At 45.7% G+C, this 26,967-nt stretch overlaps 1 protein-coding gene across 1 annotated transcript in view; it reads left to right on the top strand.

The window, feature by feature from the left end:
* The window catches only part of LOC124594912 (estradiol 17-beta-dehydrogenase 2-like), a 144,996-nt gene that overhangs the window by 665 nt on the left and 117,364 nt on the right, over nt 1–26,967 (top strand). The window contains exon 2 of the mRNA XM_047133396.1: nt 11,985–12,149. Within this exon, the coding sequence (XP_046989352.1) occupies nt 12,002–12,149 (148 nt within the window). The 5' untranslated portion in view covers nt 11,985–12,001. The remainder of the gene's footprint in view (nt 1–11,984; nt 12,150–26,967) is intronic.

Raw genomic sequence — 26,967 nt, 5'->3', positions numbered from 1 at the left:
GAGTGTGTTGGCTATCCTTGGAATACAACGGTCGGTATTCTTTGTTTCTGCTGTTTGTAAACAACACGCTTTCAAACACGCGGTTAGTTTTGTTCAAGTGTGATTGCGAGTAGTTGTTACACTTACGTTTGCAGTGCTTGTTTACGAGTGTTTTGTTGTGTTTATTGAAGATGACGAAACGTAAAGGCATTTTCAAGAAACGACAGTTTAGAGTAAACAAGTTTAGAAAGCTCTCTGTACAAGAGGTTATGTCACCTGGCAACGATGTTTCTAATTGTAATTCTTCAACAAGTGCATCATCAAAGAAGCTCTCACCATTTCAAGAGAGTGACAACGAATTTACTGTAAGTGACAAGGGGTGCAGTATTATCATTATAAATTTGAGAATGTTATCAGGTGTAATTTCTAAATTTGTACAGTGTAGACAGAGTGATGAGTCACAGAGTGTGAAAATTTGTGAGAGTGCCAATGGGAGAAAATGCCTAGCAATTGCTTTGGATTTAATTTGCACTAAATGCTCAGCCGTGATTTCATTTATGAGTTCTTCTTTTACATTGTAGAACGCTTTTCCAGTCGACAAATCCTATGATCGTGTTTTGATATTTCTTTAATCTAGCTTCTTAAAAGTTCTTATTTTTATTCTCTCTATTACTTAATGAGCGTTTTATTAATGTGATTTCGTATTATTGTTAACTGATTTTCATTTATGGTTTGGTTTCGTGATTCCTTTTTACTGTTTGCTCTTTTTATTTGAGTCTTTTTAATTATGTTTGCAGCGGTTATGAAGTCTATATTGCTTACTGTTCTCCGTGTCCGCCCCAGTAGCTGAGTGGTCAGCGTGACGGATTGCCGTCCTCTGGGCCCGGGTTCGATTCCCGGCTGGGTCGGAGATTTTCTCCGCTCAGGGACTGGGTGTTGTGTTGTGTTCATCATCATTTCATCCCCATCCGGCGTGCAGGTCGCCCAATGTGGCGCCGACTGTAATAAGACCTGCGATATGGCGGCCGGACCTGCCCCGCGAGGGGCCTCCCGGCCACTGACGCCAAACGCTCATTTCCATTTCCACTGTTCTCCGTAAGTTAAAGAATACGGTAATACCATATTCGTTTCGCAGCAGATCTCGTTGAGTCTCCTTGTTGGAACTTCTCCACCTGAAATCGCTAAATATAATTTATCGCTCTATGGAAATCGATCGGCAAAGCCAAGTGCTATGCTGTGTCATGTCATGTGTATGGAATGTGGCGTTCAATTTATTTCGTGAAATTATTTAGGTCTTCGGAGTAATATTCTCGACGAATCCCAAAACCGTGTGAAACTGCAGGTTCGCACCATCAAACCACACAACACTTCCGAACGACTTGCGTCTTTATAATCACTGAATATTTCTTTTGAAATGGTTAAGGGTTATGAACTATACACACCTGACACTGATATCTTCTTCAATGCCATAAAATATAGATTACTGCCTTAATGGCGGCTTCCAACAATCTCCTCTGAATCCGACATAGAACATCTCCCTTCCAATGTCCAACATGGAAAAATTATCTCTTTGCCGTAGCTTAATACAGTCTGTATATCTGTGTTATCGAGTTCGCAAAAATGGTTCAAATGGCTCTGAGCACTATGGGACTTAACTGCTGAGGTCATCAGTCCCCTAGAACTTATAACTACTTAAACCTATCTAAGGACATCACACACATCCACGCCCCAGGCAGGATTCGAACCTGCGACCGTAGCGGTCTCGCGGTTCCAGACTGTAGCGCTTAGAACCGCTTGGTCACTCCGGCCGGCTATCGAGTTCGCACGGAGATGCTTGAATTCCACAGAGTATTTATCTGTCGCGCAGGTATTTTACATTTACCGCGTTAATAGTCCGTCGCACTTTATTCATCGGTGTTTGCAAGATGAAATGCTACAGAAGTATTGGGTGGTGATTTTCTGTATAAAATTATCGACCAAAACATTCACATCATGACTACCTTTCCCTAGCATATAACGGGACGGAATGTACTGGCGGTTGACAACATTATCTCCTGCTTATTAGTTTTGCACCTTTCACAATCACTCGCTAGTTGTCATAAGATTAAATTTTTGACATTAGCTGACTAATGTGGCCATGGACTTGCGATCAACAATGCCTTCCGTTCATGCCCTAGGTAATATACCTCGAAATCCAGGTATAATCACTACAGGGTTTGTTGACTTCCTATCCGGTGAGAACGGCTGAAATTGTCTGTGTTGTAAGCTATTTCTCTTACATCAACATCGCAGCGTAAACATTGTTGATGGGCGGCGCTGCTTGCATTCCGTTGTAACTCAGTTTCATAGGATGCGAAACATGTCCATTCCCGCAACAAGATTCTGGTGTGGAATTTTGCGTACGTTCAACCTCACGCAGTTCATTCCGGCACTTCTTTACTGCCCCTTGCATTTGTTCGAGATCTTTGGAAATGTTTTCCACAGAATGAACTATTTCGTCTTTCCGTTGCTTAAAGTTCGTTCCTAATTGACCTTTAACGTCCTTTAAGTCTTCTTTAATACTCTCAGCAATGGATAAACTTTCGATCAGCAATTAGCTTACCGCTTCTTGGATACTGGCATCCACACATAGCATCACTTGATTCTCTTTCGCAGATGCCCATTCGTTTAGCTTCCTGGAAAATTCCTGTTGTTGTTCGTCGAAATTTTCGCGTATGACTTTATCAGTCACAAGCTATATTTGTTACTGTTTCTGTCAACTCGACTACGGAATCCTCCACTTCCTCCTGTTTCTACTTCATAGGATGCATTTCCTGTGTCACCTTTTTTAACTCCAAAGGAAATTGCTTTCTGGCCTCGCGCAACTCTGTTATTTCATTCGAGATCTGCTGTTGCTGCGTCACTAACGATTGAATAACCACTGACATATCTGGCTACTTCTGACGTATGTCACACTGCTTTTGTGCCATGTCTGTTTGCTTTTGTAACATGGTTTGCACTACAGTTGACACGTCAGTTTGCTTTTGTGACATATCCTCCTTCTTCTGGGATACAGCCTGTACCACTACAGACGAAAGTTTTAGTTGCTCTAAAATCTGAGCCATGGGGTTTGTCTCTCGCTGAGACGAAGCTGCTGTTTCCTCTACAGCAGAATTATCACTCATTTCATGAACGTCTGGAAATTTTTACTGATCCATCTTTATTTGGGCTCTAGTTTTTACCATAACAAATCAAAAACCACACAAAATATCTAACAGGTTTCACACTTAAATACACTATAACATGAAATTACACCTGACAGGAACGAATATGTATTTCTCTATATCTACTTCCGCAATACTGAAAAGAAATGAAAAATCTAACTACCTTTTCCTCTACAGACTGAGAATATTAATTTCACTGAAGGCTGTTCTGACTTTCGTATGTGCTCAGTCAGTCCTTCTGACAATTATTTTTTTCAGTTTCTTCATATTTTTTATGCAGCCATTTCGTCTTAGCTTTCTTGCACTTACTATTTTTTCCATATTCCTGTATTTACCTGATCATTTTTGTACTTCCTTCTTCCCTCGATCAACTGAAATATTTCTTGGTAAAATGCCCTTCCGGGAATAAAAGTGTGTGGATGTCGATCTGAGCAGCTGTTTGGCGCGTAAGAAACGGCAAAATACGCCGCGCAAGTAACCAGACATCGGACGTTGGCCTACAGTGGAACCGGTGGTCGTCTGTGTCTTCCACTCTTCAACGGGTGCAGAGAGACGAGTCAGCTAGATGGATGCAATTCAGTCGATATCGGTTAACTTGTCTGCCATTCACTATGGCATACCACGCTATTGGCGTCGAATTCTAGAAAGCGGACACGGACCGTTTCCCATATGTGACGCCACATATACTGGGGAAACTTAGTTTCGATGGGGTTGGGCGGGGGACACTGTTGTCACACTCGGTAAACTGTTTCGTCTGAAACAGCCGTGTAAGTGGTAAAGACCGGCAGATATAACTGAAGTCTTGGAAAAAGCCGCCAGATGGGATGGTCGAGAACAAAATTGGGGCAGACAAAGAGACCGGCGCAAAATCTTGGAATAGGAGTCCAGTGAGGCTCTGTGGGCAACGATGCCAGAGTTTGAATTGGGAGCTGATGTACAGCACTGTGACTCTGGTCGGCATATCTATTGGTTCCAGCCCACCACGGTCCGGTGGGAATGTAAGCGAGTCATACTGCACTTTGAGAAACGTCCCTGCGCTGACGAAGAAGCTCAATGCCATCGACAGACGTCGGGCCATGAGAGTTGGGACCGGTAGTGCTTGAGCCATATGTGATATACGGCAGGCATGATAGATGTTCACATATTGGGCGCGTAGGATAATGTCCAGGGCTCATAGCTGGTGATTTGCTAGGCTAGCTATGATGGTTTGTAGCAGAAGCCTACCGTTAATAGCCGCTGATCGACGGAGATCGGCTGTGAATTCCATGCCAAGACATCGAACCATGACGGAAGCGCTAAGGGGGCGACGCTTCTCTCCGGCAAGCCCTCGCCTTTGAGCAAGACCTTGGATTTTGACACTTTGAGGGAGCTGCCAGATGCTTCGCCGTAAGTCGCCGCCCATGTCAGGGCTGCTCGAACTTCATCCTCAGTGCGCAGATAAAGAACGAATTTGTCAGCATAGGTCATCCAACAGAAACGGTGCACATGCAACGTCATACCTTCTAAACGTTGGCGCAGTCCCTCTAGCAGGGGTTCCAAAGCGAAAGCATATAAAATCGTGGAAAGGGAGCACCTTTCCGAATAGATCGTGCTATGACCAGGGCGGCGTGAAGCGGCCGTTTTACTTGATTCTGGAGATCGCACCGGTCAAAAGGCGCAAAATTACCATAATAATACTGCTGGGGAAACCGATATGTTGAAGGGCTGTCCGCAAATAAGAGTGGTCTACACGGTCGAAGACCTGGTTAAAGGTCACAAATGCCAAGACACAAGGGAGACGTTGGTGACGAGCAAATGCTATCATGTCTCGGAAATGGCAAAGGGTCGTCGAATATTGTTCTCGCCTGGTCCTTGGCGATGACGTAAGTGCGAGCTTCTTGAGTCAAGATGCCGGCAGCCGTATAAATATTTTCATATCGCTGTTCAGCAACGTGATTGGTCGATAATCATGGACGCTCGATCGCCCATGCAGTTTCTGATGTCCTCGAGAAACGTGTTAGGGACCACTGTCATTGGGGACGTCAGCTCTTGTGCGATGGTCGTCCATGCTGAAGCCAACAATTTACTTTTGTAAAATTTGATGGGGCTACCATCGGGCCTGGGAATCTGTTATCAGACCCTGCCTCGATAGCATCGAGTACTTCATCTGTGGTCCGTCTTCATGTGCTACCTCCACTGCGAGTGTGTTCATAGTAAGCTGTGCGACCTCTCTGATCAGTTCCGCGGAATACGGTACAGCTGCATACAACCCGGTGGAATGATTGTGGAGAGCATGGCCGATGGTTTGTTGGATCTCATGCTAGTGCCCTTCTGCATCACTGAGGGCGTGGAGCGGAGCCCTGCGACGTCGTTGTCTTTCCTGGAGGACGTGGTACGACGACATTCCCTCAAAATTAAGAACTTTGAAACAACCCTTTACAAAACAAACTGGCTACAGGGAAAATCAACTGGGGTTCCGTAGAAATGTAGAGATATACGAAGGAATATTGACCCCAGCACTTCCGTTAGAAGATGTTTGAACAAGGACATACCTACATTTATAGCATTTGAGAATAAAATCAGGCTCCAGTCATAGAATTATGCTAGGAAATGAGACGCTTAAAGTGTTACATGTGTTTTGCTTTTGGGGAGAAAAATAATTGGCGATGGTCGAGGTAAGAATATAAACGTGGAGATTAATAACTCCAGTATAAGCGTTACATGTACAGGGTGATTATAAATTAATTATATAAAGTAACCTTTCATTGTGAAAAGGGTAAATAGCTTACAGAAATGCTTGATATAGCATTGAATGCAGTATATCTACATGTTTTATTCCCGCCTAACACTGTTAGTTCCTGACGTTCTCACTACTAGCTTTCATGCGGGAACGAGTTATTACAAAAGTCGTCATCATCGTATCGTAAAACGATACAGAGCGTGCAAAGTGTTGTTTATGTTTTCATGAAGCCAAATCCACGACTTCGGTTCGGAGACAATTCTGGACTAAATATCGCAAGCCACCACCTGAAAGACAAACTCTTATTAATTGGTTCAATCGTTTCACTGAAAATGGCTGTGTATCACGTAGGACGCCGGGTTAAGTTCGGCCAGCCGTCTCTGAAACAACAAGTGAATTAGCTCGTCAGCCATACTCTGTAGTCCGAGTACATCTATGAATATGCCTAGTGTCATAATACGGAAGGTATTGCGGAATCGTCTAACGTTCACATCCTAAAAGCTGGAACTGCTGCAGGCTTTAAGAGAAAGTGACAAAGAAAAACGAGCTGAGTTTTGTGCAGATATGCTTAATGAAATGCAGACTGAAGATAATTTTCTAAATAAAATTGTGTTCAGTGACGAAGGCACCTTCCAGTTCTGCGGCAAATGATTCGGCATAATGTTAAGATGTGGGGTGAACAGAAAGCACATCACGCAGTCGAACATGTAACGGACTCACCTAAGGTAAATGGTTTTTACGCTGTAAGCTGTAATAATTTTTATGGTCCTTCCAGCAAGATGGCGCGCCACCACGTTATCATCGCGAAGTGGTCACGTCTCTCCGTAGGAATGTGACGACGGACTGGATGTGGTGGAACAATATCCTGGTCACCACTCTGGTACCGCGCGCCGCGGAATTTGAATCGGCACCAGACGTCATGGACGTCGAAGACCCCTAGACGTCTCTGCACCATCGCGCCGTAAGCCGTGGCGGCGCGGGCCTCCTGGTCCACGTTTAGTGTGAGGGCGCCACAGTGGAACACGTGGTCCCAGCGGCCAATAGCGGCGCCCCCGATCGTGTATTTAAGCGCCTGCCTCTCGCGTCTGCCTTCCGCGTCTTCAGCCGAGCTACTCTTTCAGTTTTATGGACAATACTTCGATGACCGACCCAGCCGTCTTGTTCATGTGCTGCGAGTTTTGCTGTTACGAGTACTCGCTGCCTGGACTCCAACTAGACTGTGAGCAAGTTTTGGTCTCATGCCGCTGTTTATAGCCGAGTTCGATTCCCGACGTCCACTGCGCCCCATCATGCTCTTTTGTTTCACAGGACACGTACTGTTACTCAGTGAAACGCAAATTCCCTCAGCGTTTACTAACTCTGATGGATCTCATGGTCGCAGATATTTTTCGAAACTGTGTGCCGCACTTCACGCGTTGTCGAAATTGACTCCTCCTCCATGCCTGTTTATTAGATTTTCTCACAACTCAGTTTCGATAGAGTCCTTAATATGCTATCCCAGAAACTTTACGTTTGCAACGCGATATTGGTCTCATCATATTTCATTTCATGATGACATTCGATTGCAAGTCGAAGGAAGAGAAGCCAAAAATCGCTTATCTGCCTTATTCTGGTCCATTATCCCGAAAAGGTCGGTAGGCTCCTACGGCAACATGGCATCCAGTGTGTGGTATAACGTATCGACACCACCCAATGGCGGATCGATGTTGGTAACGGAAGGGCAAGTTTTCCTATGATGCCGACAGCAGTCACGCGGGACCTGAAGTACCTCGTGGTGCACGTCCGCCGAGCTACACGCCCAGCGGCTGTGTACTGCAAGCGCCTCTGCCACCGCATAAAGCCTAGTTTGTACTACGACATTGGGTTGCGCCACTCGTTGCATGGAATGAGTTGCACGCTAGTGGTTTTAATATATGACTGTAGACACAGCGACACCAGTATACAGTTTAGTTTCGTCGTGTTGTCGGTCCCCGAGTCGTGTCTGAAATGAAAGTTTTGGCAGCTGCACGTCGCACGAGTTGTGATGGCGTTGAAGCTTGTATCGTGGAATCCCTGCTTGAGAAAAAAATAAGAAACATGTCTCGGTTCGTGACTGGATGAAGAAAAGACGCCAGCTCGGTTGCCCAGCATCACTGCTGAAACAATTTATAGCGGAAGATCCAAGAAGTTCTTTTAATTATCTTAGAATGTCACCAGAACTGTTCACGTTTGTTCTAAATAAAGTTAAGCAATAAGGAATAAAGGTACTGCAATGCATGAAGTACTGTCGCCAGAACTGAAATTACATATCATATTGGGTGCATTACAATCGAGATCACTCGGCATGCTATAAGATACGGTTCTAGTTGGTGATGAAGCTATTTCATTAACACCAATAATTATTAATATTAACAGTAACAATTATTAACAAAAAATGGTTCAAATGGCTCTGAGCACTATGGGACTTAACATCTGTGGTCATCAGTCCCCTACAACTTAGAACTACTTAAACCTAACTAATCTAAGGACATCGCACACATCCATGCCCGAAGCAGGATTCGAACCTGCGACCGGAGCGGCCACGCGGTTCCAGACTGAAGCGCCTCGAACCGCACGGCCACATCGTCCGGCGAATTATTAACATTAGCACCAATAATTATTCGAAGCAGGCCGCTTTAAGAAGATAGATCTGTACAGTGGCAATATTTCAAAATTCTAACATATGTGACCACTGCAGCGACGTTTTAAATAGATCAATATTGAATCAAGAATACAGCTTCTTGAACTTGTATAGCCTTCCCTCCTGTCAACAATATTCTTTAACTCAAACGATGGGATTTTAGTCTTGTAGACGACAGCATTGCCGCAGCTAGGATTACACTAGCTTATACCTTTCTTAATTCAGTTGTATATGTGCTCCTAACTAAATAAATTTTGCCCTGTAGCTAAGATATTGTCAAACCATCTACGTTATGATCGCACATGACGGTCTCAGCGGCAGGGATATGTTGCTTATTCTGGTAATCAACATCACTGAAATTCCACAAACACCTATCGAAGCATAGATATCCAAAAAGCGAACATTATTCTCAGTTCCCCACTTCATATTTCAGTTTGTCTACACTCTACGAACACACATAACCTCACAACTCATGCAACTAGTGTCGCCAAAGTTGGAACACGCCGAAAGTGTTTAGTTTCACCAACGAGTTGCGCAAAAGCGCGGCGCGCATGCGCAGTGGCCGGTAGCGCAGCGTCGTGTAAACTAGGCTTAAGACTGCCGGCGACAGCCGCTCGGCCCAATTGCGCTCGGAGCAACTTCGTCACGTGACACTACGCGGAAGCTGTCTAGTCACGGCCCCAGCACCATTGTTCGTGCTTAGTGCACAGTGATTGTTGACAATGAAGAGCTGGGCTTTGTTTCTCGTTGCATCATCCTTAATGAGTTTTTGTATGTTTGGAGAAATACAACTTAAGTAAATCTTCTGTATGTTGTGTTGACTAGTTCGCCAGTTATTTCTGGTTCCGTCCAGTTTTCCCATGACGACATTTGCCACACCATTCTGTTGGCCATCTATTCTTAATATAGTGTATGAAGTTGTACACAAGACAGTGCTGGCCAGGGTGGCCTAGCGATTCTAGGCGCTACAGTCTGAAACTGAGCGACCGCTACGGTCGCAGGTTCGAATCCTGCCTCTGGCATGGATGTGTGTGATGTCTTTAAGTTGGTTTGGTTAGGTTTAAGTAGTTCTAAGTTCTAGGGGACTGATGACCTCAGAAGTTAAGTCCCATAGTGCTCAGAGCCATTTTTGAACCACAACACAGTGTATGTCGCTTCCTTCAAATAAGATAAGAAATATTCTTTGTAATGTTAAAGACGATGTAGGTCTGCAAAAATCAGGTGTACACCGCATTACACCGCATTCCATCCGAATGTGTCTTACGTGGGGCAGACTATCAGAACAGTCGAGGAGAAATGGAAGGAACGTCAGCGACACACTTGACTAAAAGAAACAAGCAAATCAGCCGTCGCCGAGCGCTGCCTTGAATGTAGTCATGAAATGAAATACGATGAGACCGGTATCACTGTGCAAGTGACAAGTTTCATGACCAACGTAATTAAGGAACCTATTGAAATAAAGATGTTAGAACACCTAACAAACAGGGATGATGATTTCAAATTAAAAGAAACACCTGGGGTTTTCCACATCATATGAATTGAACACATGAAGTCTGAAAAATGAGTCTGCGATCATATTTGTGGCACTTTATTTTACAGGTCCGTCTTCTACCTACATGTTTAGTTTCACGTTGATGCTGCATCAGAATATTTTGTGTCCTTAGGATCTGAGGATGTAAGTAGCCGAAACCGGTAATAGTGAAGTGTAAAAGTTTGTGTGATCAAGACGGACCTGTAAACTAAAACAAAGAAAAATAAAAAAAAGAGATGAAGGGAATTTGCGTTTCACAGTGTGTCAGTGCGTGCTCTGTAAAACAAAAGGGCGTCTAAGGGCGGAGTGGACGCTGGGTGTTGAACTCGGCTATACGAGGTATGTGCGAAAAGTAATGTATTTTTTATCTTTCAAAGTTTTTAATTTTTTTTCAAACAACAATAGTCTCTTTTAAAGTGCATTGGCGGACTCGTTGTTCCCAGACTCGGTAGCAGCACTGAAAAGCGTCAACAGGTAGAGCCTTTAATATGTCGGTTACATTCTTTTGAATGTTCTCCAGAGTCTGAAAATGACGTCCTTTTCAATTTTGGAAAAACAAAAAAATCACAAGGACTCGGATCAGGTGAATAGGGGAGCTATGGAACAACAGGAATGTCTTTTGAGGTCAAAAATTCTGGGGTGGACGTGGCTGGGTGACATGAGGTGTCGTCATAATGCAGAACCCACGTGTCTGCAATGTCTGCTCTCACTCAATTCACGCTTTTCCTTAGCCTTTGAAGGACGTGTTTGTAAAACACTTGGTTGACACTTTGTCCTGGAGGAACAATCTTACAAGAGCATGTGCACCTTCGACGTTTTTGTCGGTCTTTAAAGATGAAAGTCTCCCTCAGCGAGGTTCATCTTTAAAGTGTTCTTGCCCTCCCAAAAATGATATGTGCCAGCGAAAAATTTGTGCCCTTGAAAAGGAATGACCCCCTTAGGACTGTTGCAACTTTTCAAAGATCAAATGGCTCTGAGCACTATGGGACGTAACTTGTGAGGTCATCAGTCCCCTAGAACTTAGAACTACTTAACTAACCTAAGGACATCACACACATCCATGCCCGAGGCAGGATTCGAACCTGCGACCACAGCGGTCGCGCGGCTCCAGACTGTAGCGCCTAAAACCGCTCGGCCACTCCGGCCGGCTTTTCAAAGATCGCACTCATGGATTCCCCAAGTTTAACACAAAACTTCATGGCATAACGTTGCTCTAAATTCCGCTGTTCCAATTTCGTAACACACAACCACAGTGATGATACTCTCAAAAATCACACGATGGCTTCACAGAGCTGAAACTCGGAGTGAGCATCTGGAAGTGATGAACAATTGGTCTAAACAAGTAGAACAACACACCGTTGCCTGATAGTCCACAGTATTATTAATCGGTGTACTTTTCTCATATAGCACATAAAAAGCGGCATGAGACCAACAGTAGCTCACTGTTTGTCTGGAGTCGAGGCAGCGAGTACACACAATAACAAAATTCATAGCTCCTGTGAACGGGAAAGCGTAATACGGATCTTGGTGCCTCTCGCGTCCATCTAGGAAAGATAACCTGGAGATGCCTAAATAAGGCGAAACGCGTCGTTGAAAAAATAAAAAATAAAATAAAATTGCAACCAAGACTGTTTTTAACCAAAACTTATAGCATCTGAAGAGACAACTGGGTCGGTCAGCGAAATACTGTGGAGAAAATGGAAACAACAACTTCGCTGAACACCCATGAGCTCACCACTGAACAATGGTGGAGTCACCCTAGTCGGCTATTCTATTCGCTTTGTCGGTTAACGCACTCCCTTTAGCATTATTATTGCTCTGTGTATCATCGGGTAGCTGTTCAGTGCAGCAGAGGATGACGGCGGCCGCGTTACGAAGTTTTTCCTGTTACAGCAGGAAGCAGAGGAGGTATGTTGGCAGCACTGGCCGCGGTGTGCCAGTGGGTGGGCGCTGTGTCGCTGGCGTCGCTGCTGGTCTGGTTGGTTGGCACCGCCCTGGACAAGCTGAGGCCGCTGCGGCTCCTGGACAACCTGCCGTCGCGCGCCGTCCTCATCACAGGTCAGCTGTCACTGGGTAACCAGCCCATATAACAGAGTTCCATATTCACATGTGATTTTACGTGCCTTTGATGTTACTTGTGAGACCACTGCAACATGGGTATAACGTCTTTCAATTAAGATGTTGACCAAATATTAGTTACCATGCATGGAGAGCTGGCTCGAGTGGCCTAGCGGTTCTAGGAGCTACAGTCTGGAACCGTGCGACCGCTACGGTCGCAGGTTCGAATCCTGCCTGGATGATAATTGGTCCCCATTTTATCGATGGCAATTTAAATGGTGCAATGTATGCTGATTGCCTACGTAATGTTCCACCGATGTTACTACAAGATGTTTCACTGCATGACAGAATAGCGATGTACTTCCAACATGATGGATGTCCGGCACATAGCTCGCGTGCGGTTGAAGCGGTATTGAATAGCATATTTCATGACAGGTGGATTGGTCGTCGAAGCACCATACCCTGGCCCGCACGTTCACCGTATCTGACGTCCCCGGATTTATTTCTGTGGGGAAAGTTGAAGGATATTTGCTATCGTGATCCACCGACAACGCCTGACAACATGCGTCAGCGCATTGTCAATGCATGTGCGAACATTACGGAAGGCGAACTACTCGCTGTTGAGAGGAATGTCGTTACACGTATTGCCAAATGCATTGAGGTTGACGGACATCATTTTGAGCATATATTGCATTTACAGGTAATCACGCTGTAATAGCATGCGTTCTCAGAAATGATAAGTTCGCAAAGGTACAACAATGGAACAACCGAAATAAAATGTTCAAACGTACCTACGTTCCGTATTTTAATTTAAATAACCTACCTGTTACCAACTGTTCGCCTAAAATTGTGAGCCATATGTTTGTGACTATTACATTGCCATCTATCACAAAGCGAAAAAAGTGGTCGAACTAAAACATTCATATTTCTTTACATACTACACGAATATATAATAAAAAAATGGGGGTTCCTATTTAAAGAAAAAACGCAGTTTATATCCGTTTGACCTATGGCAGCGCCATCTAGCGGACCAACGATAGCGTCATCTGGTTTCCCCCTTCAAGCTAGACAAGTTTCGTTCTTTGTAGTTTTTTCATTTGACGCTTATTTCGTGAGATATTTGGCCCAGTCACGATCAATGGACCACCCTATATATATATATATATATATATATATATATATATATATATATATATATGTGTGTGTGTGTGTGTGTGTGTGAAGCGGCAAAGAAATTGGTATAGGCAAGCGTATTCAAATAAAGAAATATGTAAACAGGCAGAATGCGGCGCTGTGGTCTGCAACGCCTATGTAAGATAACAAGTGTGTGGCACAGTTACAGATCGGTTACTCCTGCTACAATGATAGGTTATCAAGATTTAAGTGTGTCCGAACGTGGTGTTATATTCGGCGCACGAGCGTTGAGACACAGCAACTCCTAGGTGGCGATGAAGTGGGGATTTTCCCGTACGACCATGTCCGAAGTGTATTGTGCATATCAGGAATCCGCTAAAACATCAGATCTCCGACATCGCTGCAGCCGGAAAAAGATCCTGCAAGAACGGGACCAACGACGACTGAAGAGAATCCTTCAACGTGACAGAAGTGACACCCTTAAGCAAATTGCTGTAGATTTCAGTGGTGGGGCATCGAAAAGTGTCAACGGGAGAAAAATCAGTGAAACATGTTTTCGGACCAGAAGGCCCACTCGTGTCCCAACGACGACTGGGCAACAAAAAGCTTTACGCCTCGCTTGGGCTCGTCAATACCGACATTGGACTGTTCATCACTGGAAACATGTAGCCTCGTCAGAGGAGTCTCGTTTCAAATTGTATCGAGCAGATGGACGTGTACAGGTGAGGAGACAACCTCATGAATCCATGGACCCTGCGTACCACCAGAGGACTGTTCGAGCTGGTGGAGGTTCTGTAATGGTGTGGGGTGTGTGCAGTTGGAGTGATACGGGACCCTTGACACGTCTAGATACGACTATGACAGGTGACATGTACATAAGCATCCTGTCTGGTCACCTGCATCCATTCACGGCCATTGTGCTTCCCGATGGACTTGGGCAATTCCAGCAGGATAAGGCGACACTCTACACCTTCAGAATTGCTACAGAGTGGCTCCAGGAACACTTCCGCTGGCCACGAAACTCCCCAGACATGAACATTATTGAGCATATCAGGGATGCCTTGCAAAGTGCTTTTCAGAAGAGACCTCCACCCCCTCGTACTCTTACGGATTTATGGACAGCCTTGCAGGACTCATCCTATCAATTCCCTCCAGCACTACTTCAGACATTAATCGAGTCCATGACATGTCGTGTTGCTGCACTTCTGTGTGGCCGGCCAGAGTGGCCGAGCGGTTCTAGGCGCTGCAGTCTGGAACCGCGCGACCGCTACGGTCGCAGGTTCGAATCCTGCCTCGGGCATGGATGTATGTGATGTCCTTAGGTTAGTTAGGTTTAAGTAGTTCTAAGTTCTAGGGGACTGATAACCACAGCAGTTAAGTCCCATAGTGCTCAGAGCCATTTGAACCAACTTCTGTGTGCTCGCGGAGGCCCTACACGATATATATATACTGAAGAACCAATGAATCTGGCGCTCTGCCTAATATCGTGTAGTGCCTCCACGAGCACACTGAAGCGCCACAACACCACAACACGACATACACGACATGGCATGGACTCGATTAATGTCTGAAGTAGTGCTGTAAGGAATTGACACCATGAATCCCGCAGGGGTGTCCATAAATATTTGTAACAGTTCCACGAGATATTCGTTCATCGGGACCATAAAGGGGTACGCCACATGATGGATAGATTTTAGTCATATCAGAGCAAGACATTTCGTCAAATACACTCCTGGAAATGGAAAAAAGAACACATTGACACCGGTGTGTCAGACTCACCATACTTGCTCCGGATACTGCGAGAGGGCTGTACAAGCAATGATCACACGCACGGCACAGCGGACACACCAGGAACCGCGGTGTTGGCCGTCGAATGGCGCTAGCTGCGCAGCATTTGTGCACCGCCGCCGTCAGTGTCAGCCAGTTTGCCGTGGCATACGGAGCTCCATCGCAGTCTTTAACACTGGTAGCATGCCGCGACAGCGTGGACGTGAACCGTATGTGCAGTTGATGGACTTTGAGCGAGGGCGTATAGTGGGCATGCGGGAGGCCGGGTGGACGTACCGCCGAATTGCTCAACACGTGGGGCGTGAGGTCTCCACAGTACATCGATGTTGTCGCCAGTGGTCGGCGGAAGGTGCACGTGCCCGTCGACCTGGGACCGGACCGCAGCGACGCACGGATGCACGCCAAGACCGTAGGATCCTACGCAGTGCCGTAGGGGACCGCACCGCCACTTCCCAGCAAATTAGGGACACTGTTGCTCCTGGGGTATCGGCGAGGACCATTCGCAACCGTCTCCATGAAGCTGGGCTACGGTCCCGCACACCGTTAGGCCGTCTTCCGCTCACGCCCCAACATCGTGCAGCCCGCCTCCAGTGGTGTCGCGACAGGCGTGAATGGAGGGACGAATGGAGACGTGTCGTCTTCAGCGATGAGAGTCGCTTCTGCCTTGGTGCAAATGATGGTCGTATGCGTGTTTGGCGCCGTGCAGGTGAGCGCCACAATCAGGACTGCATACGACCGGGGCACACAGGGCCAACACCCGGCATCATGGTGTGGGGAGCGATCTCCTACACTGGCCGTACACCACTGGTGATCGTCGAGGGGACACTGAATAGTGCACGGTACATCCAAACCGCCATCGAACCCATCGTTCTACCATTCCTAGACCGGCAAGGGAACTTGCTGTTCCAACAGGACAATGCACGTCCGCATGTATCCCGTGCCACCCAACGTGCTCTAGAAGGTGTAAGTCAACTACCCTGGCCAGCAAGATCTCCGGATCTGTCCCCCATTGAGCATGTTTGGGACTGGATGAAGCGTCGTCTCACGCGGTCTGCCGTCCAGCACGAACGCTGGTCCAACTGAGGCGCCAGGTGGTAATGGCATGGCAAGCCGTTCCACAGGACTACATCCAGCATCTCTACGATCGTCTCCATGGGAGAATAGCAGCCTGCATTGCTGCGAAAGGTGGATATACACTGTACTAGTGCCGACATTGTGCATGCTCTGTTGCCTGTGTCTATGTGCCTGTGGTTCTGTCAGTGTGATCATGTGATGTATCTGACCCCAGGAATGTGTCAATAAAGTTTCCCCTTCCTGGGACAATGAATTCACGGTGTTCTTATTTCAATTTCCAGGAGTGTAATAATAACTGACCTTGCGTCTTTCTTTACCCACAGAAGTTTGTCGAGGTGTCCTGCAAGGAAGGCTGTGTCATTATTCGTGCTGTTTCTGGAAGTCTTATTGCGATCCATAGCTGCTCGACTGGGTAGCTAGTCGTTATTGGGAGAAACGTTTATCGTCTGTGCATACGCCGATGACGTTATGGTACTTCTTCGCACTCATGACGACATACCGGCGGTCAAGAACATTTTGGATGCATTTTGTCGACTTGCGAGAGCATAGATTAATGACCGGAAATTCCGTTTACACAGCTTGCGGGAATCTGACACAGTTGCAATTCCGTGGGCTGTGGCGGTCGCCCGCCATCGACCTTTGGGTGTTATTGTTGATAATGCTCCATTGAGAATCGCTGCGTTAAACTGAAAGTTCGCCACGGAAAGGATTCGTTGCCTCACAAGGCTTAGACCTTGGAAAGATTTGTTAATTAAAGCCTAATTTGTTACATAAATTTTCTCCCACCTGCGATGATGTCCAGAAAGTTATAACGGTTATTGAGCAAGATTATCTAGTGAAGCTCTATTTTTTCGGTGCGTTGTAAGGTTTTGGCGAGACTTCACTGATGGGAGGTTTGAGCTCCCTGATGATTTGGCCAAGGCTTCTGTTTATCTCTTCGACGCACGATTTTAAGGTGTCTTTGTGTCCCCCACCCCCCAAAGTCACTTACAGTTCGCCTTTTTACCTTTATCAGACCTGCGAGTTTAACCCCTCTTGCACATAACAGTAGGATAAATAACAAATCGAGGCATATTCGGGAGTTTTTTAATTATATCAGTTCTTTCCCAGTCGCACCTCTTTCCAAATTGCGTTCCCTCTGTGGAGACCCTGTCGCCAGAGACAGATTGGCAGGTAGTTTGGTACAATGCCAGCCTCCTGCTTCTCCGATGGAGGTGGCGGCCTTATGATACCAAGTCGTTTATAACCTTGTTCCCATCAACGCTCGACTTTTTCGCATTGGTCTTAGAGAGATGGACTGATGCAGTCGTGGAAACGAAAGAGATACACTGCATCCTTTGTTCACATGCGGCCACAGACATTGGAGTTGGTTCCACCATCAACTGACTTTTCTTACGAGGACGACGGAAGCGGCAATTTCCGGTGAGATTCTCCTGCATCCTGAGTCAACCTTCTTTCCCAGCCCGAAGAACAATCGAGTTATATGGCTTGTCGGACATTACGTTTATTACATGCTGGGGATCAGATATGACCCGGACCCTTGTGCCTTTTACCGGTATATGGTTACGGCACATTGGACGTGGCAAAGAATGCAACATTATTGTGCACTTTTTGCGATTATGCTGTATGTTGTATTTAATCGTCAAAGAGTTGGATAATGAGTAAAATCCCTTTTATGTTTGCATGTTTCATTCCTGTTTCCTTGCTTCTGGTTAAAAAAAAAAAGTGATGAGTTAACCAGGCATCGTGTAATTTTCGTCATGGTCTCTTTTCAGGTGTGTTGTTACACAACTTATTTAATTTTTGTGGTCTATTTGTCTTGCTTTTCTTAATTAATAAAAAACAAACGTAAAGATCCTGGCAATATAAGTCACCTAGCAATGAATTAAGCAGGAAGTGCGGGGATGTTAGGGCGAGATGGTTACATGGGCAATGAGGAGGAATCGTAGAAGAAATTATTGACGAAAGCGTACAGAAAAGTCGAAACAACCTTCAGTGAAACTAAAAGCTGCATTAAGAGTTCAGTGAGAATTCCGCAGTTAAATGCAGAGGAGAGAGTGGATAGGTGGAAAGAATACATTGAAGGTCTCTATGAGGCAGAGGAATTGTGTGATGACGTGTTAGAAACAGAAGTCGCCAGGGAAGAGATACAGGAGCCACCAGTACTTGATTCATAACTTAAAAGAGCATTGGACAACTTAAGCTCAGATAAAGGTTTCGGAATAGATAATTTTTCATCAGAATTTCTAAAATCTTTTGGGGAAGTGGCAACCATACGACCATTCCCGTAGCTGTATAGAAAATATGATACTCTAGATGTACCGCAAGAGTTTCGGAAAAACATCATCGCCAACAAAAAAAAAGTGTGTGAAATCTTACGGGACTTAACTGCTAAGGTCATCAGTCCCTAAGCTTACTCACTACTTAACCTAAATTATCCTAAGGACAAACACGCACAGCCATGCCCGATGGAGGGTTCGAACCTCCGCCGGAACCAGCCGCACAGTCCACGACTGCAGCGTCTTAGACCGCTTTTTTTTTTTTTAATCTCATTTCGTTCGTTTTATCTGCTCTGGGCGGACGTCGCAAGACACCCGTTTCGTTCGTCATTGATCAATTAACTCAGTTTTTTTATTACAGAGAGCGAGTAGCCCTCTGACCGAACACGCTGAGCTACCGTGCCGGCATATAATACGCAGAAGAACGCAGAATAAAGTTGAGTATGTGTTAACGACGATTAGTTCGCCTTTAGGAGAGGTAAAGGCACCAGGGAGGCAGTTCTGACGTTGCTGTTGGTAATGGAAATAAGGTACACGAAAAATCAAGGCACGTTCATGGAATATCCCAAGATATAAAGATATATCTGGAGATATAAAGACGGATATGCATAGGGAAAGACGGGTAATATACAAGACGTACAAAAACGAAGAGGGAACAGAAAGAGAATGAAGCGCTCGGATTAAAACGGAGTGTAAGGCAGGGATGCAGTCTTTCACCTATATTGTTTAACCTATACATTGAAGGAGCAATGATGGAAAAAAAAGAGGTTTCAAGAATGGAATTAAAATTCAAGGTGAGCGGATATCAATGATAAGATTCGCTGATGACGTTGCTATTCTCAGTGAAAGTGAAGACTTACAGGCGTGTTGAATGGAATGAATAGTCTAACGAGTACAGAATACAGATTTGTGATATGCGGCTCTACCGCAGAACGAGTCAGAAGACTGACGATTAAAAATGAGAAAGTGGGGAGGGCGGGGTGGGGGGTGGGGGGGAGAGGGAGGGGCGGCACGTGTGGACGAGCTAAGGAAAAAAAAACACAGGTAACGTGTCGGTCAAAACAAGGACACAGCCTTCACTTAGAAAAACTGAAAGCAAGTTAACGAAGCTAGACTGGATGTGCCACGTGCAGCTCTCTGTTTACAGAACCTTTTAAAAGACATGCCACGCAGCCGACAAAGTACGTAAACTGGTACCAACCATTGCCATGGTTTGCGTGCCAAATGAGAAAAATTTCAACCCCAGTGGAAAAGAATATTACTTTAAGAAATCGGAAGTCCATAGGCTTGAAAAAAGAACTCAACAAACATGAAAAGCAAGCAGATACTCCTGTGTCAAAAACTATCAGGTTGTCGTAGCTCTCAGTCGTAAGATAACTCTCTCAAACCCCGCTGCAGAGGAGGGGTCGAAACTCAAAATCAAAACCAAGGAGAGAAATACTATTTTATTCTACTGAGATAGACAGTGAAATATCAAAATTCAAGTTTATTTACAATGGTTCTTTTAAAATTGAGACCGTTCCTCACCCTAATGCTTTCTGTCTGGTATGACCTAAGTCAGGTAAAAGATTGGTCAAGCATAACGTAATCGATCTGAGGCATTACTAGAGTGGAAATTATTGATGTCTGTAAGGCAAATGTAAAAATGAAATAAGATTTGAATCTATGTTTGTAAACAGATAATGATAATTTCACGTGAAAATGTTAGAACCTAAGTGTTATGTAAACACCAGTAGTAGGATTGAGCCATTGTGTAGTAGTGAAATAAATACCAAGATACTAAGACTTTTGTTTAAACTGCATGTGAAATATGATGAATCGATGCTAAGTAAGATGGAGAAAGGGTACATATCATAGTAAAGAGAACGTGATATGGGGGAAACTGCAGATAAATGAATTGTGGGTATACACTATGTGATCAAAAGTATCCGGACATCTGGCTGAAAACGACTTACAAGTTCGTGGCGCCCTCCATCAGTAATGCTGGAATTCAATATGGTGTTGGCCCACCCTTAGCCTTGATGACAGCTTCCACTCTTTCAGGAATACGTTCCATCAGGTGCTGGAAGGTTTCTTGCGGAATGACAGCCCATTCTTTACGGAGTGCTGCAGTGAGGACAGGTATGGATGTCGGATGGTGAGGCCTGGCACGAACTCGGCTTTTCAAAACATCCCAAAGATATTCTATATGATTCAGGTCAGGACTGTGCGCAGGCCAGTCCATTACAGAGATGTTATTGTCGAGTAATCACTCCGCCACAGGCCGTGCGTTATGAACAGGTGCTCGATCGTGTTGAAAGATGCAATCGCCGTCCCCGAATTGCTCTTCGAAAGAGGAAAGCAAGAAGGTGCTGAAAACATAAATGTAGGCGTGTGCTGTGATAGTGCCACGCAAAACAACAAGGGGTGCAAGCCCCCTCCATTAAAAACACGACCACACCATAACACCACCGCCTCTGAATTTTACTGTTGGCACTACACACGCTGGCAGATGACGTTCACCGGGCATTCGCCATATCCACACCCTCCCATCGGATCGCAACATTGTGTACCGTGATTCGTCACTCCACACAACGTTTTCCACTGTTCAATCGTCCAATGTTTACGCTCCTTACACCAAGCGAGGCGTCGTTTGTCATTTACGGGCGTGATGTGTGGCTTATGAGCAGCCGCTCGACCATGAAATCCAAGTTTTCTCACCTCCCGCCTAACTGTCATAGTACTTGCAGTAGATCCTGATGCAGTTTGGAATTCCAGTGTGATAGTCTGGATAGATGTCTGCCTATTACACATTACGACCCTCTTCAACTGCCGGCGGTCTCTGTCAGTCAACAGACAAGGTCGGCCTGTACGCTTTTGTGCCCTATGTGTCCCTTCACGTATCCACTTCACTATCACATCGGAAACAGTGGACCTAGGAATGTATAGGAGTGTGGAAATCTCGCGTACAGACGTATGACACAAGTGACACCCAATCACCTGACCACGTTCGAAGTCCATGAGTTCCGTAGAGCGCCTGATTCTGCTCTCTCACGACGTTTAATGACTACTGAAGTCGCTGATATGGAGTACCTGGCAGTAGGTGGCAGCACAGTGCAACTAATACGAAAAACCTATGTTTTTGGGGTGTTCGGATACTTTTGATCACATAGTGCAGAAGTGAGAAATATACAACCACAAAAATGTTAATATGTGGAAAAAAGTGCCCTATATGGTAGAGAACTAATTACCTATTCTGAAGGAAGAATAGATCTAAGTGGAATTGATTTGGTGGATTGAAACCTGATACAAGACTACCAATCGAAAGTCAGAGATGTAAGAAGTACTAATACCTATTACGAAAGTCACCAGGGAGGAGGTAGGCACTGCATTTATTCCATACACAGGCGCACTCTCGGGGAAAATCGCTCGCATTCTGAAGAAACACCGGGTCGGAACTGTGTTTTGTCCTCCAAATAAAACTCGTGCACTGGTGGGGAGCGCCAAAGATGACCTCGGTTTGAGGAAGGCCGGCGTGTACCAGATTCCGTGTCAATGTGGCAAGTCGTATATTGGTCAGACGATGCGTACCGTCGAGGATCGATGCCGTGAACACCAGAGGCACACTCGCCTGATGTATCCGAGCAAGTCGGCGGTCGCTGAACATTGTTTGTCGGAAAATCACGCCATGGAATATGACCGCACGAGGATTCTGGTACAGACGTCGAGATACTGGGACAGCGTTGTTAGAGAGGCCATCGAAATTCGCACCAATGACGACCTCATAAACCGTGACTGTGGCTATAATCTTAGCAAGGCTTGGGAACCAGCGATCGGGTTAATCAAGAGTAAATCGAGCAAACGTATAGTTGTGACGACCACGGTGGACAGAGCCATCACTCCGACGTCATCTCAGACGCCGTCGCAATCTGTTCCACCGCGCGACCGTGGCGCGGGGCGCTGACGGCGGAGGGAGCGCGCCGCGGGCGGAGGGTATTTAAATCAGCCGCCGCCGCGACCGAACCCAGTTCCCTCTGAGCAGCCATAGCGTACGGATCTCCGTGCCGGCACGTTCACAGGAGCTCAGTCCGTCAGTTCACCTGATGATGGCGACATGTATGATCGCCGAAATATTGTGCCCGTTGGACACTATAGACCGGCAGCACACCCGTGGATATTTTGACTAAGAAAATTATGGTTATGTAATCAAATTTCAGAATGTTGCTATAAGAAAAGACACGTAGTGAAGCATTAATGTGCTTCGAGAAAAATGTACTCACTGAATAACAAAATATTTAATGCGTCAGTAATGTAAGTAAAAGCAATATTTAATGTGTTAGATTAATAATGTGTGATAAAACTTCCTTCGTGATGTACCTATTTAAATGATTAATCAAATGAAATGGAATGATAGCGTGTCATTGTTGGCCTGGAGGCCCCATCCGTGGAAGTTCGGTCGCCGAGTGCAAGTCTTATTTCAATCGACGTCACATTGGGCGACTTCCGTGCCGGTGATGAGGGCAACACAACACCCAGTCCACGAGCGGTGAAAATCTCCAATACGGCCGGGAATCGAACCCGGGCCCACTGCATGGTAGGCAAGCACGTTACCACTCAGCTAAGCAGGCGGACTAAATGAATAATAATTACATGTTTTACACTATACAACATACAAATATATCTCATGTTAAGAGTTCGAAGAATTTTTGCAGAATTGTGGTATAATGATAATTATATTTTATTTCTTGATCATTACGAACGAAACTTGGGTCGTGCTAGCCACTATGTCCCATGTTCGGACATACAATTGTCAATACAAATTAACTGAACTTGTGGCATATGCAACATTACAGCTCTGTGCCTCACATGCTGAACAGTAATTTGATTCTATGATTTTAAAACCGTTTCTTGTAATTATGCGTATTTATGAGTTTTCTCAATAATTAGTGTTTCCGATACTGTAATATGGTACAAGTGAGAAATAATTGTATGAAAGCATTGTAGTAAAGCCACTGGCATTGTCAGAGACATTAATACTGTACAGAGCCCAAAGAATAGCTTTTAATCTAACAATACCATTTCTGGAGTGAGTGCTCAGTCATAGCAGTGCAGGCAAAGTGGAGGGTTTCGAATCATCTGTAGTGGATATGTACTCGAAATGTTGGCCCAGTAATGCAAAACTGAGGTCGTTGTGGAGTTGGTATTGCAATGTATTGCAAGGCAAAATTTATAATTGAGCAAGCATGTGTGGGCGCAGTACCTGGTTATAAGTGCCTGTGTGTCACCGACACTTCGAAGGCAGGATACCAAATCGTTAGCATTAGCGATGCAACAAAATCAATGTACACCTAACGACATCCTCATCAGTCATTGTCGTAGGTTCCAGGGCGAAGGCCAGCAGCGCCGAGAGGGGGCACCCCTGTCACACTAAGCGCCTGATCAGGATCGGTTGTATGAACATACCATTGTACAGCAACCAGGACGTCATGTCATGCAGGAGACGTATAACCACCTCAACAATAGTTTCTGGGTACCCCCTGCCTGACGTCTAAGGGCGCCAAAGCCAAGGACAAATGCTGAGCTCGAACGAGAGCAGATTCCTGTAGCGACAGAGTGATGTCCCATTGATGTATGCTCTGCCTAGCGATGCCTCATCATAGGAGATGGCGTAACACTGCCAAAATACGCGTACAGATCTTGATATCGCTGTTTAGGAGAGTTAACGGGCGATAGTCACTGACCCGTTTGAAGTGTGTGAACAGGCACAATGCGGCCCTGTAGAAAGGCACAGGGGGACGCTCACTGCAGGGACACCAGTTCTCCACAGATAACAATCCACAATATCGGAAAGCACGATAAAATTCAAGGGGGATGCCGCCAGGGCCAGGTGACTTGTTAGCAGCTCCCACTCGGATAACATCAAGGTATTCTTGTTATGTTACTGGTGTCTCCAGTTCCAGAGATGCGACCTCTGGTATTTTGCCGAACATGAGCCGAGACATTTCTTCAATGACAGCTGGTGAACGAGGGTGGTTAGCGTAAAACCTAGCACAATGGGCGCGGAGGCACATTCAGTTCCTCATTGGATGTCAAGTTGTCTGCCTTCGTCATCAGTGATGTATCGAACCACGCAGCGACATGAATCCCAAGTCACCTCCACAAGTTGCTGACAGTCGGCAGATGCCAGAAGGGCCACATTCAGCTTCCGAACACGCCTTCTATTCGACACTCTCTGGTGGTCAAGGGTGACAATGCAGACATACGCTGCACGCTCGTAAAAAGTAACATGCCAAATCTCAGCCAGTCGGGTTCCTTCTACCAGCGAGTGTAAAATATAAAAGCGATTAAGATGTCTAGAAGAATGTGCAATGTTGTGCGTGAAACTGGGGCGATCATCATGAACGTGTTTTCACGTGTTCACAAGTTGGAGATGATCGGCAGACGTGCAAAGCTCTGTGAAATTATCTTCGGGGTGGGGGGTGGGATTAAAATCACCACCACAATGCATCTTGCTTCCCTACGAAAAGAAGTGAGATGCCTTCCACATAGAAGTCAGAGCTTTCTCATTGGCTTCCCAATCCTGATGGAGCAGCGATGTTAATCATTTGGGCATCGAAGGTACTGGACGTCGTCGACGGGTAACCGTTCACAGATTAGGATCGCTATACCGCTAGCGGTATCTGAAGCGTGGAAGACGAATGGATTAAGAAAACCATCAGATGCATTTCTTGTAAGAGGAACGTCTAAGTCCGCTGCATGAAATGTATCATGGAGTATCGCAATTTTATGTGGGTCACAGAGAGCATTGATACTGATCGTACGTAGGCAGTATGTTGCTGTCGATATATGGGATCCAGTAGTGTCATTCAGCCGGGGCAGACCATACTAGACGGTTGAAGACACGACATTCGCGATGATGAGGTAGCGGAGAGCACAACCGGTGAAACGCACCGATCGATGGTATTCATAAGCCGTTCCAATTCCTCCACTTCATCCGCCCAAGAAACAGAAGCAGCACCATTGCACTGTACAAGAGTAGAATCATCAGGAGCAGTCGCATGTCGGCGACCTCAAGAGAAGGCTATCAACAGATGGTTGAGGTGGCGGAAAAGAAGGCATCACAGGTTGCGGAGGACAAACTGTTGAGGGAGGCACACTCAACAGCAGGTCTTCCGAGATGATTCATCGTCCGAAGTTGATTTGCCATCCTGTGCACCCTACCTGAGGAGACAATCTCCACATGGGGTACGACTACCGTTCTTGAGCTTCCTCACTGACCTCTGCTTCCGAACATGTTGTTCCATTTTGGAGTGGGATCGGCCGTCATCTGACGCCGCCTCAATTGGAAGGAAAGCAGAGGTTGGTACGACGTCCGAGCCGACGTCCATTGCTACTGTACCGTTATTTCTCGGGTTGACCAACGTCCAGGGCGTCGTTTCCGTCGGAGATGATGGAATCTGAAGACTCGCCTCTCTGTCAGGGTCCAGCAACGATGGCAGATTGGACAGAAGTGGGCCGGACCCTCTGACGCCTTTGCAACGGCGGCGTAGTTGACAGGGAGCGCTATAGTTCTTATAGGTGGTGCGATATCTCCTACCAGCGTCTATATCAGGCGTCTACAGAAGCAATTCAACCGTCCGTGGCCCTCTTGGCCACACCCCAGACAAGATCGCCGCTGGCCGCCGTACATCACCATTGTCCACACGCCGCCAATTACGAAATAAGAAGACATGTGCTTCATCAATTCCTGTTTCATTTGACGCACGCCATTTAAGACGTGGTAGGTCTCGAAGGTCTGCCATTTTTTCGGGATGTGACCGATGAAATTTCCGTAAAGTCGAAAGGCAGATACGACCACATCTTGCGGTACCACAGAAGAAGTTCGAAAACATGCAGGGCGCAGATCAACCGAAACAACTCCAACAGGGCCATCAGTGTGTTTGAATTTCAGCCCGTCGGTAAAATGTCGCAAAACTTCTTTGGTCCTCAGTTTGATGTACACGGTGCTGTTCGTGAATGAGAAGTGAATTCCTACTTCATCTTGAGGTGCGAGATGAAGCTCATCACATATGAACTGTCCACTGTGCTCGAAGTCGTGCATGTTCCGCTTGAAATGTGATCTTTATAGTCGCACAACGGTAAGATGACGCCCTTACAGGTCAGAACTTGAAGGAATACAGCGACGTAGCACCGCGTGCTAGTCATTAAACAAAAACACGCCCATGTCACGGCTAGGAGCCGACTTGTGACTCGCTCGGCTGCGTAGTTTTTATGTACGAGCAATCGTACAAACTGTATAAATATGCTTAAAATTTTCAGATTCTATTTTCTCTAGAACAGTTGAGAGTTGTGTCTTCCTATTTACATCTTTGAAGTAGTAGTCATACCCTGCACATCCTGTCAATAAGAATTAGATTGGTGAGGGGTAGTTCGTACGGTCTCCTTGTTAGATGAATGAAACAAGACTATTGCACAGTTAAGTTGTTCAATTTTTACTGCACTTACTTTTAATGACTATAATTTTTTCAGGCCTGCATGTGTGTCTTTTGTTTAAAAAGCCAGTA

The sequence above is a fragment of the Schistocerca americana genome, chromosome 1 (assembly GCF_021461395.2).
Source record: "Schistocerca americana isolate TAMUIC-IGC-003095 chromosome 1, iqSchAmer2.1, whole genome shotgun sequence".
Classification (NCBI taxonomy): Eukaryota; Metazoa; Arthropoda; class Insecta; order Orthoptera; family Acrididae; genus Schistocerca; species Schistocerca americana.
This window is presented reverse-complemented; position numbering and strand designations above follow the sequence as displayed.